The 18,141-nt window shown below is 46.8% G+C and overlaps 1 protein-coding gene across 1 annotated transcript; it reads left to right on the top strand.

Annotated features, from left to right (window-relative positions):
* Positions 1-3,320: 3,320 nt before the first annotated feature.
* On the top strand, positions 3,321-17,904 carry LOC128767493 (A disintegrin and metalloproteinase with thrombospondin motifs 5). The gene is made up of 8 exons (XM_053879590.1): positions 3,321-4,497; positions 13,054-13,186; positions 13,371-13,538; positions 13,793-14,076; positions 14,278-14,461; positions 14,574-14,749; positions 14,822-14,997; positions 15,268-17,904. Exons 1-8 carry the CDS (start codon positions 3,517-3,519, stop codon positions 15,914-15,916), a joined length of 2,751 nt encoding a protein of 916 aa, XP_053735565.1. The 5' UTR covers positions 3,321-3,516; the 3' UTR covers positions 15,917-17,904.
* The last annotated feature ends 237 nt before the right edge of the window (positions 17,905-18,141 follow it).

Here is an 18,141-nt window from a genome sequence, read left to right as displayed (position 1 = left end):
GCCAGTGTGGTTTTTTTTCTCCCGAGCTCCGTAAAAATGCGACGCGGCTCAATTACCAGGCGTAGTTACTACAACGACATCACACTGTCACAGTGTAAACCTGGTTTTGCCTGGTGTGAAGTTTCTCGCATCCAGTCGTTTTCATTGGTGCCATGACTTTAGACTTCATTATGTGTAGTTGGCAAAAAATTACATCCACCAAAAACTAGTATATTGGCATCATGAGCTACCAAAATAACAAGCTTCATCATTTGACAAATGGCTGATTATTCCACAAACTTTGAAAAATTGAATATAAACTAAGGGAAAGTGGAGAGTTTGAAGCTAACCACAGAATAACCAGAAGCAATTCACAAGGAGACTGATGTTGCACGAAGTTAGATCTGTCAAAGTCAAGGCCCAGGTGCCAAATATGGCCGCCAAGTCAGTTGATATGGCCCACATTCACAAGATGTGACTGTTTAAGAGTGGCAAAACCCAGATCACTTAAGATGCATGTGGACCCATAGTTCTCACTGTGCTGATTATAAACAAACATTTGCCTCAGTGGTTGCTCCAATAAGTCTAAGGGAATCCAGTTGCAGACCTCGTGTGTGATGCTATTAGCTTCCCCTGGTCTTGGACATTTCAAATCTAAGTGTTATTCAGCAGTGCTTTTGAGGAATTCCCATGAATTTGAAACCTGCTTTGACGGTCAGTAGAATGCTGATTCGTTCCAAGTAAAATGTCCAAGTACATCACTGGGGATTCATTTGAATTGAGGCGTGGCACATGGAACGCCTCTTGTATCCGTGGTTTCACCTCCGGGAAGAATATAAACAAGCGTCATCACGCATCACTCGCACACACACACGGTTGGATTCCCTCATCCACATGGGAGTTAAACATCCATGAAGGCGGGAAAGAGGAAGTGATGGAGCGTGGGTTCTCACACCACCACTTAGGGAGGTGATTATGTAAACGGCTTGAATTGTCAATTAACTGTATTGGACCCCTCCCCTACCAGGGTTCCCACACACGTGGCCGAGCACGCGGGAAGTTGTTTTGGCGATGTGACGTACTGTATGCAGCCCACGGAGCACGTGTGATGAGGGTTACGGAGGAATTGTGTGGATGTGTACGGATGGGGGGGGGGGTGATGTCCATATGGTTGCTCTGGCATACATCTTGGTTTGAGATGATGGGGATTAAAAATCATCCAGTGGGCTGTGAGGAAGAGGGAGGGAGGGCAGACTGGGTCAGAGCCAGAGCATGTGTTGTTTCGTTGCGTGTATGACAAATGCCGTGGAAGTTTGCCACCAGTTTGCAGCTGCGGCGCTTTACAACACATGCATTAATTGTTGTGGCTCTGCCATGGGGAGCGACCTTTCCAGAGGAGACCTGTGTGGCTGACATCAAACGTCCTCTCCCTCACACGTCTCCTGCGTGCTCCGTCTTTACAGGCGCCTTTTACTGCGGCTAATACACTTGACAGTTTGGTGCAAAGGAAAGGCGGCCGGCAGTGGGAGGTTGTGGGGAAACAGAGATGGGTAAGGCTGCGGGGGGTTGTCGTTTAGTCGTTGGTGGCGGGGGGGGGATGCGTTGCATAACTGTGGATCTGGACATGAAGTTCTCCCCTTAAATGTTGATGGTGAGAGGCTTCCTCAGACTATTTCATGTGAAATGTTTCAGGCTGTGTCAAGTGTATTTTTAGGAGACGTCCCACACAGTTCAGTCTAGACTAGAGATAAAGGCCACGGTGGGAGATCATTTATATCATTACATCTGAGTTTCTTTGTCCTCTCCAGGGTTTCTCAGGCCACTCTGATTTCCTCCCATAGTCCAAAAACATTCATCCATCGGCGACTTCAGACTTGAACGCAGCATTAGGCTTTCAATGGAGGCATGTTTTGCCTTCCTAGGTGTTTCCTGTCGCCGTGGGCTTCATTTAGTTTGGAGTTAGGGTGAAACCATGGGGTGGTGCTCCTTTCACTTGGTATATATAGTACAGCAAATCACTGGAGGCACCTCCCAGGACGTCATGGTGGAGCGGCGTCATTTGACTTTGAAGTTGAAACACATGCATGTCCTTTTTGCATTCCTCCCAAATTTCAGCATGTTTTGCTGCAGCGACTTTTGCTCTCACTCTTCTGGTGGCTACATTTCACATCTTCTGAGCTCCATAAAACAGCTCTTTTTGAAATTCCAAACAGGTCAAAAATGTTCTCCTAGAATCGTCTCCATGTCTCAGAACAGCATCTCAAAACGTCATTCATATTTCTGGCTCATGTTTCCGTGTCTGGACGGGACTCGGACCGGAAAGGCTTACCGTGGCAGAGTCTTCAGGGTTATTTTGGCTGAGTTCTGACTGTCCGCCCACATTTCTGGCGGCGTCCCCGCTGCCTTCACTCAAGTACAAGAGCTTTGGATTAGAGCTGAGGCCTGGCCTGAAACGTAATAGCCGTGTTCTCGGGTTGTGCCGTGGCCTCCCTCGTGGAGTGCACACCAACACCAGGTAATAGCTGCGAGGTGACTCAGCACATAAGCACTCGCCTGGAACTTTTCTTTAAACCACTTGGGAGAGTGTGTTCATGTGAGGATGGTATGCGTGGATTAGCGAACCTAATCAACACTCTTCCACCAACTGTACGACATGTCTTATATTGATTTTCCAGCTCAGGAACGGCCATGAATTATCCATCGGCGCTTTCGTCTGCCTGGAGTCTCCAGTCAAGTGCTGTTGTGCTGCCTTCAATTATTAAGAGAGTCAAAGTGGCGACGTGTAAAAATAACAGACTGTTACTTAATTCACGTCACGTGACCCTGGGATCGTCTTTTGCGGATGTAGAGATGAAGTTTGTACACAAACAGAGCAAGACAAGGGTGGATTAAAAGTACTTCTTTCTGTCATATAGATGGAGTTACTCACAACTTCTGTTGTTCATGTGCTCATTTTAAGGGCACATTTACCTGTTTCACGCTCGGGGTTTCACTGTTGCTGCCAGATTCAGTTGTTGTATGTCTTCAACTGTCTGTTGGTTGGTTGTTTGACCTTCCTGTTGTTGGATGAGAGCCTCTCAAGGTGATTTGGTGGGATTATGGTGGAGTCCTCCCCCGCACCACCACCACCTCCCTCTCTTTTCACGGAGGAAATGGGAAAGAGTCCAGCGTTTAACATTGTTCTGGTCCTCCAGCACTTGACTCCACTGTGTGATCTGAGGAAGAGGGGGAGCGAGAGAGCGAGAGGGGGTGGAGGAGTGGTGATTGAGCTGAAAAGGGGGCAGGACTTTTTCTCTCCGGGTCCTATTAAGCGCAAACTTTGTGATTTTGTTCTCCAAGTTCAGCTCGGTGCTTCCCCCGCCCGCATCCTTCTCTCTCTCTCTGGCGCTCATCTCGTAGTCCATGGTTCCGTTTGCTTACTTCTGGACCCGGACTTCAAGGAGGATGCGCTTATTTTCAGGAGCGAGCGCGCAAACTTGTCTCTCCGTCTAGACGCCGCCGGTCAGTTTATAGATGCTGGCCGCGCTGGAATGAACCATGGCGCGGCTCCGGGTTGTCCCGAAGCTCTGGTGTCCGCTCCTGCTGCTGAGCCTGGCGGGTTTGCCGCCGGCGTCCGGCGCGCCTGCTTTCCAGGGTTTTTACCTCCCACCTGTGAACGGGTCGCTGCTCGCACCTGCCCGGAGGACGGACGGCATCGTGAGGACCATTGACCGGATTTACCACGGGGGAGGGAGGGTGGGCTACCTGGTCTACCTGGATGGAACTCGGTTTCAGCTGGACATGGAGCGGGATGAATCGGCGCTGTCGCATCACTTCAGCCCTCGGGACGTGCTCGCTCTGATGGGAGGTCCTGCTCCGGCGCAGCGGGAGTGCGTCTACCGGGGGACGGTGGACTCGAACCCGGAGTCCCTGGCGGTGTTCAACCTGTGCGGAGGGGGTCTGGAGGGCTTCTTCGCTGTCGAGCACGCGCGCTACACCGTCACTCCCATTGTCCGAGCGAGGGGACACGAACACGACGCGCGCGCGCTGCAGGACAAGGACGCGGAGAACGCGCTCCATGTGTTCACGCGCGAGCGCTTCGCCTTCGAGGAGACGCGGGAGGCGCGCGACAGCTGCGGGACGCGCGAAGGGCGCAGGAACGCACGGCGCCGGGGTCACGCCGGCAGGAGGTGGTGGAGCCCCGCGCGGCGCAAGCGCTCCGTGTCACGCGCCCGGCACGTGGAGCTGCTCCTGGTCGCGGACGAAACCATGAGCAAGAAGTACGGCAAGGACCTGAACCACTACTTGCTGACGCTGGCCTCCATCGCCTCCAAACTGTACGGACACGCCAGCATCGAGAACCCCATCCGCCTGTCCGTGGTGAAGGTGGCCACGGTCACGGAGAAGGAGAAGGGCTTGGAGGTTTCGAAGAACGCAGCCGCGACTCTCAAGAGCTTCTGCAAGTGGCAGAACCAGCAGAACCCCCTGGACGACGACCACCAGCAGCACCACGACGCGGCCATCCTCTTCACCAGGCAGGTAAACGGAGCCCCTGCACTTTACGCACGCGTCATGACGTCCAAGCTTGTTTTGAGCGTGTCAGCGAGTTCACTTTTCTCCTCATGACTAGCCTCGGTTTGTGTTTGGCCACGGTGTCTGCGTACCAGCCAGGTTCGCCTGGAGTCCCCTCCCAGTCTCCCTGGTTTGGGATCATCTGCAGGGTGCGTTTCAGAAGTGCTATATATTCAGAATAATGAGGCAGCACTTCCTCCCTCCCTCTCATCACTTCAGTCTGCACATTTTCCCTCAGTGACCTGACCAGTGTCTGACAGCTGGAGCTGGGAGCTGTCAGAAAAACAAACACATCCACCCTGTGAGGAGCGGGACGAGACCACACTCATTTATCCCCTCTTTCACCATCCTCGTTCGCTCCAAGCCTGGACCACAGCCGCAGGGCAGCCCGTGCATTCTTCACCTCTCTGGGTGTGGCTGCGTGGTGGTTGAAGTCAGATCGCTCGCCTTGGCTTGCGGTGTCTTCAAGTCATGCGAGGTCTTGCTCGGTGCCAAGTGTGCGTCGTCATCGGTTGGCAGGGCCGCAGCAGGCGCATACCAGAGTTTCGCACTGTCAGTTATCAGGAGCGCCTCCTGACCTGCCACACCTGGGAGGACGAGTCCAGCCAGGATGGCCTGTGGGTGTCGGGGCTTGGCAGGTCAGACGGCCATGGAAACAGTCGGATAACTCCGTGCTAGTGGAGCAGACAGGCTGCTCTAATTCAACGTGACAGACTGTGGGTTTTACTCAAGCTATGATCCCATTAAAACACCCACTTATAAACTTTTTTTTCAAGCAGTGCACCAGATGGATTGCAACATTGTTGTCAGCAACAGATTCTCACTCCCGACTGGGGCTGCAATGACTAGTCAACAATAGTCGTGCATAAGTCGGCCACTAAATTGTTCACGAGCCGACTAGTCGTGACGTCAGCTTGCTGTTCTGCGCAGTTAGAGGAGAAATGGCTACGTGACCATCACAACCCACATTTTTGAGCAATTATATGTATATATATATATATATATATATATATATGTGTGTGTGTGTGTGTGTGTATATACAGTGGTACCTCGGTTCTCGACCACAGTCCGTTCCAGACGGCCGTTCGAGAAGCGATTTGTTTGAAATCTGAATCGATTTTTCCCATTACAATGAATGGAAAAAGAAATAATGCGTTCCAAGCCTTAAAATAGGCTTTTGTAGGAGTGAATGTAGAGTGTCTGCCTCAGAGGTGTCGAGGAGCACCTCCCCTGTCAAAGTGCATCGTGGGTCAGCTGATCGGTCCGAGCACGTTTTTTCCTGCTTTTTTCGGGGGCGTTCGAGTTATATATATATATATATATATATATATATATATATATATATAAAAGATGTTCACCCTTTCCAGGGAAACCAGGATGATGGCACTACAATTAGGGCACTATAGATTGAAGTTTATGGTGTCCAATTTTCCCAGCGCACCCTGCGGACTCTCGAGTTAAAAGCCTGCTTTGTATGTGTGGCTATGAGCTGGACTAAAGCGACTAAACTGATTATCGTATTGTGTTTGCTCATACTGTAAGAAAGTATGGATGCACTTGACTATCACAATACTTGACGGTGCGATTCTGCATCAATATTTTAAGACATTAATAACACACTTTGTCACTACAGTCTCCTGAATGACAGAGTTTTCATGAATTGATGTGAAAATATAACCCAGTCCTTGTGTTGTTGTAGACGGCACACGGTGACCCATGAACTCAGGTAACTAAAGGCCACTGTCAGGATTTTGTACCCCGTGGCTCTGTGCTTAAGTTAGCGTGTCAATCTTTGTGAGTGACGGAATTAGACCGACAGAATCTCCAGGGTATCAGGTGCACTGTGAGTTCTTCTTGGTGTTTAAAAGCTGGAAAATTGCATATGTTTCCGCTGATGTAATGACATCATTGCTCAGTGAGCTGTTAAAGGGTTATGGAGTGGATATTTTCTAGATACTGTTTTTTATGATTCAAGTCAAGTCTTATTACGCGGGATGTGCAACAGAAGTGCGATAGTTCAAATCAGGTTGCAGATGAAACTTCATAGCCTCTGGAAAACCAGCCAGTTTCTGAACCAATCTGCAGTTGATTTGGAGTCAAACTGGTCCCTTGCTCACAAACAGGCGGAGCACAGATGGAAAGTCATCTCTTCATGGTCCAGTTCAATTACTCCCATTCCCCTTGCCTGAGCACCCTGACCTGTGTGGCGGTGTCACACATACCAGCTCCTGAACAAAGCAAGCGCCACAAAGAGGGAACTCACAGAGAGTTGAAGCACTTGGGGACGTTAAACGTTACGCTTGGCTGTGTCCCCTTGTTGTGGGCTCCTGCTGCAGACAAAGACCTACTGTAAGTGGACCGGAGAGCCACAGAGATGTTGACATACATATATGCTGTTTTTCTCTCTGGTCGGTGGATGATTGCGCAATGTGGCAAATATTTGGAGAGACATCGCTGGCAGGTACTTGTGATACCAGAGATATGGAAGCTCTGGCCTTTTCACCCAGGGTTGACAGTGGGCCACAATATGACTGTTATTTATTCATGGTGGCTGTATGTGGATCAGAAATATTGAAAATATTCTGTACATTCTATCATAAAGATGAAAGATCAGTGCCACTGTTTAGCTTCACTTTAGGTTGCTCATGTCCAGATTTTGTCTTCAGCTCAGTTTGTTTTTGTCAAAGACATGTGTAATGAGCTGCCATGACCAGTAGGGTTGTTGCAATACTGAAATTCCAGACTTGATATTGATGCACAGATATTCAATGCCATTTTTGATACTGACATGCAGATGAATGGTCAGTCATGCCAGTCATGTTTCACTAAGTACTTTGAAATGTGAAATAAAGAACCTAAATATCTAATTGTTTTGAAAACGTCTGAAAGCAAGGATCATATTTGTGTTGTTGTTCAAACTGCAGTGGTAGAGTTGGCTGTCACGTCCCAGGTTTAGTTGCAGATCGACTTCTGTGGTTCAATCTGCATCTTGAATAGAAGCAAACACTCGGCTAATAACAAAGCCAACAAGACTGCGAGCCACTGATGATAAGACACAGTAGTATCGATGCTTTTAGGACTGGAGGAGAACATGCCAGATTCCTACATGGTGGATGGACAGACATTAAAGAGGTTTCTGAATATGCTTCTCCTGTCTCCTCCTCGTGTTGACGTACGGACACAGTGTACATTTCCCAGCCGCCGGCTCCGTCACAGCTTCTCCCTCTGTTTGTTTTCACTGATCTTGATATTTCACACGTGCTACACACGGCCTGGTGTATGTTGACAACCTGCAGACAGCCCGGGGGCCTTCTGCCGTCTGCACGCATGCTCAACTGCCCTCACAGTTCAGCACCAGGCTTAGCAAACAGCGGGCCTCATCTCCGTCCCGCCAGGATCCATCAGTGACTTTAATCTGTTTGCACTCATGATGTGGAAGGCTCTATATGCTCTGACTTGAGGTGGCATGAGGTCATTGAGTTACCAAGAGTTCATGCTGGCGCTTCCCATTAGGCTGACCTGAACTTCTTTGATATGGAACTGTATCTCAGCACTACATTGTTCAGTGAGAATGTTGGCGCTGAAATAGGTCAGCGTCCTGGGTGTTCTTATAACTGTTTTCTCAAACATGAAATGATCATTCAAGAGAAGTGCTGCTTGAGTCTACTGGGTTTTGTAATCTCAACACTGTAATTCTGTCTCAGGACTGCATTTATTCTCCTCTTTTGTGGTTTCCAAATGAACTGCCGCACAACACGTTCTGCGCTTGATGGAAAGAAACAAGTTGACAACAATGTGAGAGGAAGTCTGTTGATGTTGATTCTATTTTAAATGTAGATATAAGGACAAACTGTGTATGTCAGTGCTACAAATGATTCACTTTTGGCGTGATCCGCATCACTATCTGGATTCAGGAGTTTCTTTGAGAGGATTCTCTAACATCAGGAGATAGGATCATTTTGGGAATTTGTGCCAAATTTGGATCTGAGGTGGACTGAAGCTGCTTAGAGTAGGTTTGCCCTATTTCAGTGCTTTTCTAGTTTTGTATTAAATCAATACGCTTCACCAGAGAGGCATCCTCAGAAGATAAGCGAGGGATCTTCCTTGTCTCAGTCCAAAGGAGCAGTAATACCTTCAAGTATGAGCGTTGAATTTTGCATGAAGTTAGTTCGAGTGCTGTGGTGTCGCATCAAGAGGTCTAGCATGAGGTTACTCTAGACTACCAACCTGTCTCACCCCAAGATTTGTTTCCCAACTCTGGAGTGCTTCAGTCTAATAGGCCAACTCAAATGGATTTGTACTGTTGTGGTCCAGCTATCTTGAACTGTGAGAAAGAGGTGAAGAAGTGGGTGCAGGCAGGATGGAATCATTGGAGAAAAGTGTCAGGTGTGATGTGTGACAAAAGGGTGTCGGCAAGGATGAAAGGGAAAGTGTCCAAAAGGGTGGTGAGGCCAGCAATGTTGTATGGTTTGGAAACAGTGGCATTGAGGAAAAGACAGGAGGCAGAGCTGGAGGTAGCAGAGATGAAGATGCTGAGCTTCTCTCTGGGAGTGAGCAGGATGATGATAGGATCAGAGGGACAGCACATGTGCTCAGGTGTTTAGGAGACAAAGTCAGAGAGGCTAGATGGAGATGGTTTGGACATGTACAGAGGAGAGAGAGAGCCAGTACATTGGTAGGAAGATGTTGAGGTTGGAACTGCCAGGCAGAAGGTGGAGAGGAAGGCCAAAGAGGAGATTGATGGAGGTGGCAAAGGAGGACCTGAGGTTTGTAGGTTTGAGAGAAGACGAAGCAGAGGACAGGGTGAGATGGAGGAGGATGATCCGCTGTGGTGACCCCTGAAGGGAGAAGCCGGAAGGAAAAGAAGAAGAAGAAGAAAGAAGAAGTGGTGAAGACATCTGGAACAGATGGATATTTCAGAAAAGGCCCTCTGCAGTGGTGCAGAAGTCAAATTATAGAGCTGTAGAGCTTTTATCTTCCTAATTGCGCACACCAGGACGTGATAGACTTGGCAGGCAACATGATGAAACCATCTGAAACACTCTGATGTAAAAGCTCCCAAAGTGATGATGAGTAATTTGAAGATGTCAATGCTTCCGTTTCAAATAGACAGATGTTATGGACTGTAGCCTGGGACTCGTGTCAGTTCCCAAGTCGGCCCCAGTCGTAAACAATTTATTTTTACACTGACAGCTCTGTGAGAATATTCGGTGATTACTAGTTGATGCGAACTTGCTGCTTTAATAAGAGTCATGCAGGCGGGGGAGGCTAATAGTTTATGCTAACAGATGAACAATGCGATCTGGAAGCTGCTGACACCCAACACAGCGCTTGGTGTCTCTTTGTAGTCAGAAGGATTTCTAATGAGTTCTTTCTAAAGCGACCCCCATCATTGGTTTTGCCTCCTCGTGGCTGACCAACAGAGCAGTCAGACCGAGGCTTTGGTGTTTCTGAGAAGGAACTCCTGCCGCTTGTGAAAGAGAGACGGGGAGTGTGTCTCAGTGGCTGTTTGTATAATACTCTAGCTTGCAAGTGGTCATGGTCTCCCACAGCTATGCTCATCGCCTCGCCGTCACTCCCGGTCGGACACCTGTTCCTCTGTTATTCCTGCCAATGTTTCTGCAACTCCCGGCCTTCTCGGCTCTTTTCTTTAATATCCGGCATCCCTCCCACTCCTGACCGTGTAATGTATTTCCTGTTATTTATTTCTTTTTCCCTCTTGCACTCTTCCATTGAGAGCTTTCAAATCCAAACCTACTGCAGCAACAAACATTGAGGCATTTGATTTAACCTTTTCCCTGGATCAGCAAAGGGTTTGTGTTTCTACATCGTGTTTGTTTGGCGGTCAAGTTCATTTTGGAGTGGTGTTTGCAAGTCAAATGCATGTCGTGTTCAGGCATCTGGTGCGATTTTGGGGTCAACAACATGGAATTTAGCAGAGGTTTGCCGTCTTGTTCTTCCCCTGCACGTGCTGCTTGTGGCAATATCGGTTTTCCCACTAGAGTGGTGCAGTGGATCAGCACAGAAATAAAAGAAATAAAAGGAATATAGACCTGGCAGGGTGAGCGACTGTGGGAAAAGAGGGAAGAAAAACAAGTGAAAATTCCTCCTGTTTGATTTAAAACCACCAGATTTCTTCTTCATGTCTTCAACATAGTGGTTGTTTAACTTTTCATTGACTTGTGCTTATGGCTTTTTTGTTGTTGGTGAAGTGACTCCCTGTAGTTTGGGTTTATGAGGATTAAGTTAAGTTTATAAGTTTTTGGAGGCTAAAGATAAATCTTTTTTACTTCAGTGCAAACAAAGCTTCAGTCTTAACCGTGGAAAAAATCATCTCGTAGTTTTTCTGAGAGCAACTTTGAACAATGGTGGTGATTGGAAACAAGTGTTTGTTTTTTTTTTTGCTCTTATCAGTTTACAGGAAGCAAATATGGCTAAACAAGTCCTTTTAAGTATTTCTATGAGAATCTTCTGCTTTGGTTTCATTAACATTTGACAATGTGTTGACTGGTTCCTCAACGGGCCACGTTAGAGACTAGTGTTTGTTGCCTTCATGCTATAAGACTGAAGAAAAAGAAGATTAAATCTATCTTAAATTTCTATATTACAAAGTAGTGGAATGTAGTCATGGCATTGGATGTAATTTGTAATTTTCATGTACACTTTATTTGAAGCTTGTCAATAGAAAACAAAATATTGGGATTAAGAACTTTGAGCGAGTGCATATCTTGGAAAGTATGGGACAAATAATGTGTTATAAAAGCAACTTTTCTGAAGGTATTTAGGGCCAATCCAATCCAATTTAAAAGGGAAATAAAGACCTAAAAATTTTGAAAAGCAATGTATGATGAAAGATGTACGGTATCTTTTGCATTTTTGCTCATGAGGGCCACATAAATATAGACAAAAGGCCCATGTAGAGTGTAAGACATATTCTTCATGTAGTCATGAATGTTCATATAAAACAGTTCCAACACATTTAATATATCCAGACTCTTTTCAGATGCAAATGCGATGCAAATAGAATCAAGACTCTCACGTGACCTTTGCAAAGGCGTGGATGCATATTTTCATGAAAACATTAGGTGTTTGTGTTTCATGCGGTCCCACCCAGATGGTTATTTGTGTGCTACAGCAGAACACAAGGCAGTTTGTTCCAAAGCTGGTAAACACCCTCCCAAGAGAGACTCTCACACAACGCAGCAGGCCTGTCAGCATCACTTAGCATGACCGTCCATCCCATCCCCGGGATCCCTGTCTGTGCATTGAGACGCGCGCTTGCATGTGTGCCGGCTGTAGTCATGTGCATTGTGATGTGATGAACTGATTGATCTGAGCTCACAGCGCGGCTCGCTGCAACCGCCCGCAGGCCTCGTCTGCATGGCCGTGTGAACATGAAAACAATGATCAATAACATGTACTCTGCCACCCAGAGAGGCGGACAAACACATGGCAAAACAGGCGGAGGAATCGGATATCAAAAGGAGAGAAAATAGTTGACCCTCAGAGCAGAGTTTAAAAGTCAAGATAAGTGTGTGCAGGCCTCCGCTGTAAGTGTTCCCAGTAACCCTTGAGGGTGGGGTCGACTTATTTTGACTGAGCGCAAAACGGTGTGTTTACGGAGTTATTCATTCATTTGTCACACTTTTTCGGTGGCAGTTTGGTCTATGCTTCTCACGCTAGGCAAACATCCGTGCTGATGGCTGCCTGTTCTTCAGGAGTGGTGTGGTAATATATTTGGAATTTCACGGTGGGAGTTCATGTTTCCTGTCATCAACGATGTGGGCAGGAAGGCGTGATGAGGTGCTGAAGTCTGTCAATAGAGTGCACAATTAAGATGCTAACATCTCTGGCTTCGTCTTCGCTGGAGTGTTCTTGGGATTGTCAAGGAATTTAGGGTGCGTCATGTCAAAACCTGTCATGCTCATCTACAACTGCCAGCACCATGAACTGTCAACTGTATATTTATGCACTGCGATCACAATGACAATAATAAACCCTTTGTTTCCATGTTATTTGATATGATCTGATGATCTTGAACTTTTTAGCCGTACTATCCTTGAGTGTCCTAGTCATGCAATTGGTTGCACAGCCAACACGGTCCACAAAACTTAACCGAAGACATTCTCACTCCCAAGGCATCAAAATAAAAGCTATCCTCTAATGACCTTTGCATCCTGAGTTGATGCAGAATTTTGGAATGTCACACGGGAAGGCAAAATTTTTTATCCCATTGGACACCTATGTGTCAACATGCTATGCGGAAAGGTGACTTAGGACGCAAAAGTCACTTGAAAATAGTGAGACTGGATTGTATATAGGCAGAAACTTCAGTATTTCAGGTCTTGTTTTCGATCATTTCAGCTTGTTCAAGTGGCCTATAGTGATGTGTTTCATCCTGTTGGTTATGGACCTTGGTGCTCCGTCTCAACAACCAGAAGTTAGTAGTCTGGCAAGGCAGAGGCTGGGAACCGTCTTTCAAGCCCTGAGTCCTATTCTTTAACTTTGTCTCTAACTTTGCAGGATCTCTGTGGCCACCACTCCTGTGACACCTTGGGCATGGCTGACGTGGGCACCATCTGTTCCCCGGAGAGAAGCTGCGCTGTCATCGAAGATGACGGGCTTCACGCTGCATTTACCGTCGCGCATGAGATAGGTACGTGCAAATGGATGCGATCAACATTGCAGGCTTTGTCGGAGCTTGAACATCTGCCGTCATCTTGCTGCTAGATTAGTGCCTGATGGCCAGACGCTGGTGTTTTCTTTTCTCATGCTTGGTACATGTGTAAACCTGTGAAGCCACTCATTATTTCCTCTCTTTCAACCCCTTGCTTTTCCAGGTCACTTGCTAGGTTTATCCCATGACGACTCCAAATTCTGCGAGGAGCGGTTTGGCGTCAACAGTGACAAGCGTCTTATGTCGTCCATCCTGACATCGATCGACGCCTCCAAACCGTGGAGCCGCTGCACCTCAGCGACGATCACCGATTTCTTTGACGACGGCAACGGTAAGCGCTTGGTGTGAAAATGTTGTTATTCCCTGGAAAAGTAGCAGAATTTCTGCTTGTTCAGCTAACACCAGCGCACATGTGGAATGATTCACCGTGAGAACCTTCTGCTGCCCGTAAAACTCCCTTCATCAACTAATTCCTTCCATGTGAATTTGCTTGGTGGTTTTTTTCTCTCTCTCAAAGAACCTGTCTCTGTTTACCATGTTTATTATGGAGTCTGCACTAGATGATATGTGTATCCTGCACCACAGCTGAATGTCTTCTGGACACTCCCCGACAACCCCTTCTGGGACCAGAGGAGCTTCCGGGACAGAGCTATGACGCAGTCCGTCAGTGCCGTCTGGCCTTTGGCCCGGAGTACACTGTCTGCCCGGGCATGGACGTCTGTTCTCGGCTGTGGTGTGCCGTCATCCGCCAGGGACAGATGGTCTGTCTAACCAAAAAGCTGCCGGCTGTAGAGGGAACCCCCTGTGGAAAAGGACGCATCTGCCTTCAGGGAAAGTGTGTCGACAAAACCCGCAAGCGCCACTATTCGGTAAGATGCCAACATGGTGAAAGAGAAGACAGAGCTGTGTTTGGCACTGTGGTTTTTTTGTCCTTGATGTTCCTTATAAAGCCCTTATCAAACAAACCATGTGGTTATGACTTTTATATCCACTTTTTTATCTTGTCTGAATCACTTATCCAAACAGATAAGCTGATCTTTCACATGTTTTTCACATGTCTTTCCTCTCAGGCATCCAACCATGGTAGCTGGAGCTCCTGGGGTTCGTGGGGATCATGCTCAAGAACCTGCGGCGGTGGTGTGCAGTTCGCTCAGCGATTGTGCAACAACCCTCCACCACGTAACAACGGGCGCTACTGCACTGGGAAGAGGGCGATCTATCGCTCCTGCAATGTCACACCATGTCCACCTTCAAGTATGTGATGAAGATTACTATCGAAACATGACCAACTCAGTTGAGACACCTTGAGAATGATAATAGATCCAAATGACCAAAATGTTTTCTTCAATTTCCTTTTTTTTTTAAGACAAGAGTTTCAGGCAGGAGCAGTGCGAAGTGCGAAATGGTCCACAGACTGATCCAAAGGGGGTGAAGACCTTTGTTGAATGGGTGCCTAAATATGCTGGAGTCCTTCCTAAGGACGTATGCAAGTTAACCTGCAGAGCGAAGGGAACAGGATACTATGTAGTGTTCTCCCACAGGGTCAGTCACTTCCACAAGCAAGTCGCCATTCACCAGATGTTTTACTGAACTTGATCCGTGTGTGTGTTCCAGGTGACGGACGGGACAGAATGCCGTCCATATAGCAGCTCTGTGTGTGTGAAGGGGAAGTGTGTGCGGACGGGCTGCGATGGTATTATAGGCTCAAAGCTGCAGTTCGACAAGTGCGGCATATGTGGAGGTGACAGCACCGGATGTGTCCGGGTGGTTGGAAACTTCACGAAGAAGAGGTGTGTACAACAGAACAAAGTCCAAGGAATTCTCTAAATTCTCAAACCTTTTATTTACTTCTGTAAAACTGAAGACAAATGTATTGTAGGCTTAGCCTCTCATTTCTTATGTCTCTAAAGTTCAACCTTTTTTGGAATTTTTTTTTCCGTCTACCAACTATCTCCATTGAAAAAAATACATTGTCTATTCCTGCTTAAACAATTGCTCATGACATAACTGTCTTTTGATGCCTCAAAACCTTTGATGTTTTCTTTTTGTAACGATGACAGCAAAGGCTACACTGATGTGGTGAAGATTCCGGCAGGCTCCACCCACATCAAGATTCGCCAGCACAAAGCCAAAGACCAGACGCGATACACTGCTTACCTCGCCCTTCGCAGAGCCAGCGGAGAGTACCTCTTAAACGGAAAGTTCATGATATCAACCTCAGAGACCATCATCCCCCTCAATGGGTCTGTGCTTAACTACAGTGGGTGGAGTCAGAGGGATGAATGGCTTCACAGCATGGGCCCTGGGGCAATACAGGAGGCTTTAGTGGTTCAGATCCTTGCAACAGATGCCAAGAAACCTCTGGATGTTCGCTACAGCTTTTTCATGCCTCGTCCTCCATCTAAAACCCCGAACCCAGAAAGATTTCATGCTAGTTCCACAACCACGACGACGACCACAGTCAGTACCCTCACACCGATGGTCCCTACACGTGGCCTGGATCCAGGACGTCCCACTGCTATTCCTTCCACTCCGACGCCAGGCCCGAAATGGGTGACGGGACAGTGGATGGCCTGCTCCAGGACTTGTGACACTGGTTGGCAAAGCAGAACAGTACAGTGCAAGGACGTGGATGGGAAGCTATCCAAGGGCTGCGTGCTGAGTGCCCGGCCTTCCGCCTTCAAACCCTGTCTGGTCAGGAAATGTTGAGTTGCTGGGGCTCGAATGGCAGCGACAAGAACTCTGGACAGAACAGTAGAAATCTGTAAATCTGAACACCTCGTGCAGGAATGTGGATTGAAATCTCTCAACTGGACTGTGAATGTTGGCTTGGGTGATTTTGACCAGCCTCGCAGACATGAATGTGTCGGATGGGCTCCTATGATAGCTGCAACTATAGTCACCATGTAACAAAGAATTGATGTTGCATGCCATTTCCAAGTCTTTCTCTCTGTCAAGAGTGCGATATAAATATTGTCATCAGAAGTGTTTGAGACGACAGCCCCAGCTTTGGTAAGCACAACTGACCCACTTGCTTCGACTATCAGCCAGCGTTGACGCCAGTCTAAAAGGAAAGACAAAAACATGTTCACGCCATTCTAGAGATTATTCAGACTTCTCTCAGACAGCGTGGGGTTATTGTGTAGAGCTATCATATCTCTGGCTTTTAAGCCCCGTCTGACTGATCTCCCTCTGAAAGGCGTGACGGCAGCAAACAGCAGATATCTTCCTCTGTTGACATTGCTGTTGACACATCTACTGTTCATGGAAATACAGCGTCAGTTTCAGCAGGTCTTCGCAGCAGAAGTTCAAGCATGGTGTTCAATTCACTGACTTATGAACTTTCTATTCTTGTATATAGAGTTACCACAGAGCCACGATGCAGTAGCTGTTATAACCATACATACTTGATGTTGTACCCATGAACTGGCACAGTCTATTTTATGAACAAAATGGTATTTTTTCATTTAATTGTGGTACAAACTTGACTAACGGCATCCAAACAGCCAGGGACTGAATCTTCTGACACAGACGGGACGGAGGGAATGCACAGTGGCCTTCAGCTGACAAGCCTCGCAAGTATGACATTGACAAAGGGTCAAAGCTCCTGAACGTTTACGGAGGTTAAAGATGGTAAACAAATGCTTGATTTATTTTGTGTGTGTGCGTGTGGCCGACCTGGGGTGTCAGCGCAGCGTGTTCAACTGTCTTACTATGCATCTTTGAGCCTTTCACTTGGAGTCGGAGAGGACCTCAGTGAGCGGGGTGACTCGGCTACAAGATGGAATGTTTCCTCCAACTGATCAATGTGTTACAGGTTACCACTATAATGTCTCTCACACACAAATGCAAACCTCGGATACTTGCAATGTTCTTTGGAGGTGAAACTTCAACATGTCTTGTTTGCGTGTGGTGCCATGGGACATGTTTGATGTCAGCCATTTTATCAAGTCGATCCATGATCTAAAATCTTCGAGCGATTTAATCCGCATTGAAATAAGCATCAAGATGGCTGGCTGTTAAACTTCAGATTCATGTGACGGCTGAAATAATGATAGGGAATAGTGGTACGCCCCTTCTTAATTTTGTTGTTTGCAGTCAAATGAAAGCAAAACTAAGGTGTTAAATGGATTCATTTTGATTAATGAATTATCGACTAAAATAATTCATCCAAATAATCGATTACTCACCTGTAAACTTTCAGTCACAGGGGTCATTTACCAGGAAACCAGTTCCACTATACTCACATGAGAACGTGATGTCATCGCCAAAACATCCGTGTGGAAGGAGACTGAATTCGATTGCACAGATCAATTGCGATTAATCGCGATTAATTAATGATAATGATTTGCTTTTCCCTCCTAAGACAAACAGTTCCACAGTTTCTTTTGTTTCCCATGTGACTTGACCCACAAGCCTCCAGTGCATCTCTGGTGAACACCACTCAGCACATCCCCTCAGTCACATCTTCACACACATCTGATTCTTCCTAACTGGCAGTATGACTGAAACACGGCACTGAGCTTGTAATTTATTGTTTGTACAACTGGTATGTGTGAATAAAGAAAACAATGAGCTGCATTTTATTTATTGTAGTAATTTTGTATCAAATTACTATTTAACGTAGGAAACATGACTGTGCAGAATCATTTCTTTGTAAAAAATAGTGTATATTTTTTAGTCATCCACCTGGATATATGTACATAAAATCAATATATTTAAATATCTCTGTGTGTTGTGTCGTTTATACGCTTGATAAGGATGATATCATTTGAACTTGATTTGAAAATGTTCCGCACGTCACTGGAATTTTAAGGGGGTCTTTTTACAACCAGGGTTGAGGATCAGCAACTCTGATTCTTTTCTCACTGAACATTTCTCACACACAAAATGTGCAGGATAGGGGAGAAAGGGTGTCATGCTCCGTCATCAGC

This window comes from Synchiropus splendidus, chromosome 1, assembly GCF_027744825.2.
Source record: "Synchiropus splendidus isolate RoL2022-P1 chromosome 1, RoL_Sspl_1.0, whole genome shotgun sequence".
Lineage (NCBI taxonomy): Eukaryota > Metazoa > Chordata > Actinopteri > Syngnathiformes > Callionymidae > Synchiropus > Synchiropus splendidus.
The sequence above is the reverse complement of the archived record's forward strand: the minus strand, read 5'-3'. Positions and strand labels throughout refer to the sequence as shown.

Coding starts and splice junctions, on each gene's coding strand:
- LOC128767493 (XM_053879590.1), top strand. CDS start 3,517: ATGGCGCGGCTCCGGGTTGTCCCGAAGCTCTGGTGTCCGCTCCTGCTG. Junction 4,498..13,053: donor CCATCCTCTTCACCAGGCAG/GTAAACGGAGCC, acceptor CTAACTTTGCAG/GATCTCTGTGGCCACCACTC. Junction 14,077..14,277: donor CCCGCAAGCGCCACTATTCG/GTAAGATGCCAA, acceptor CTTTCCTCTCAG/GCATCCAACCATGGTAGCTG.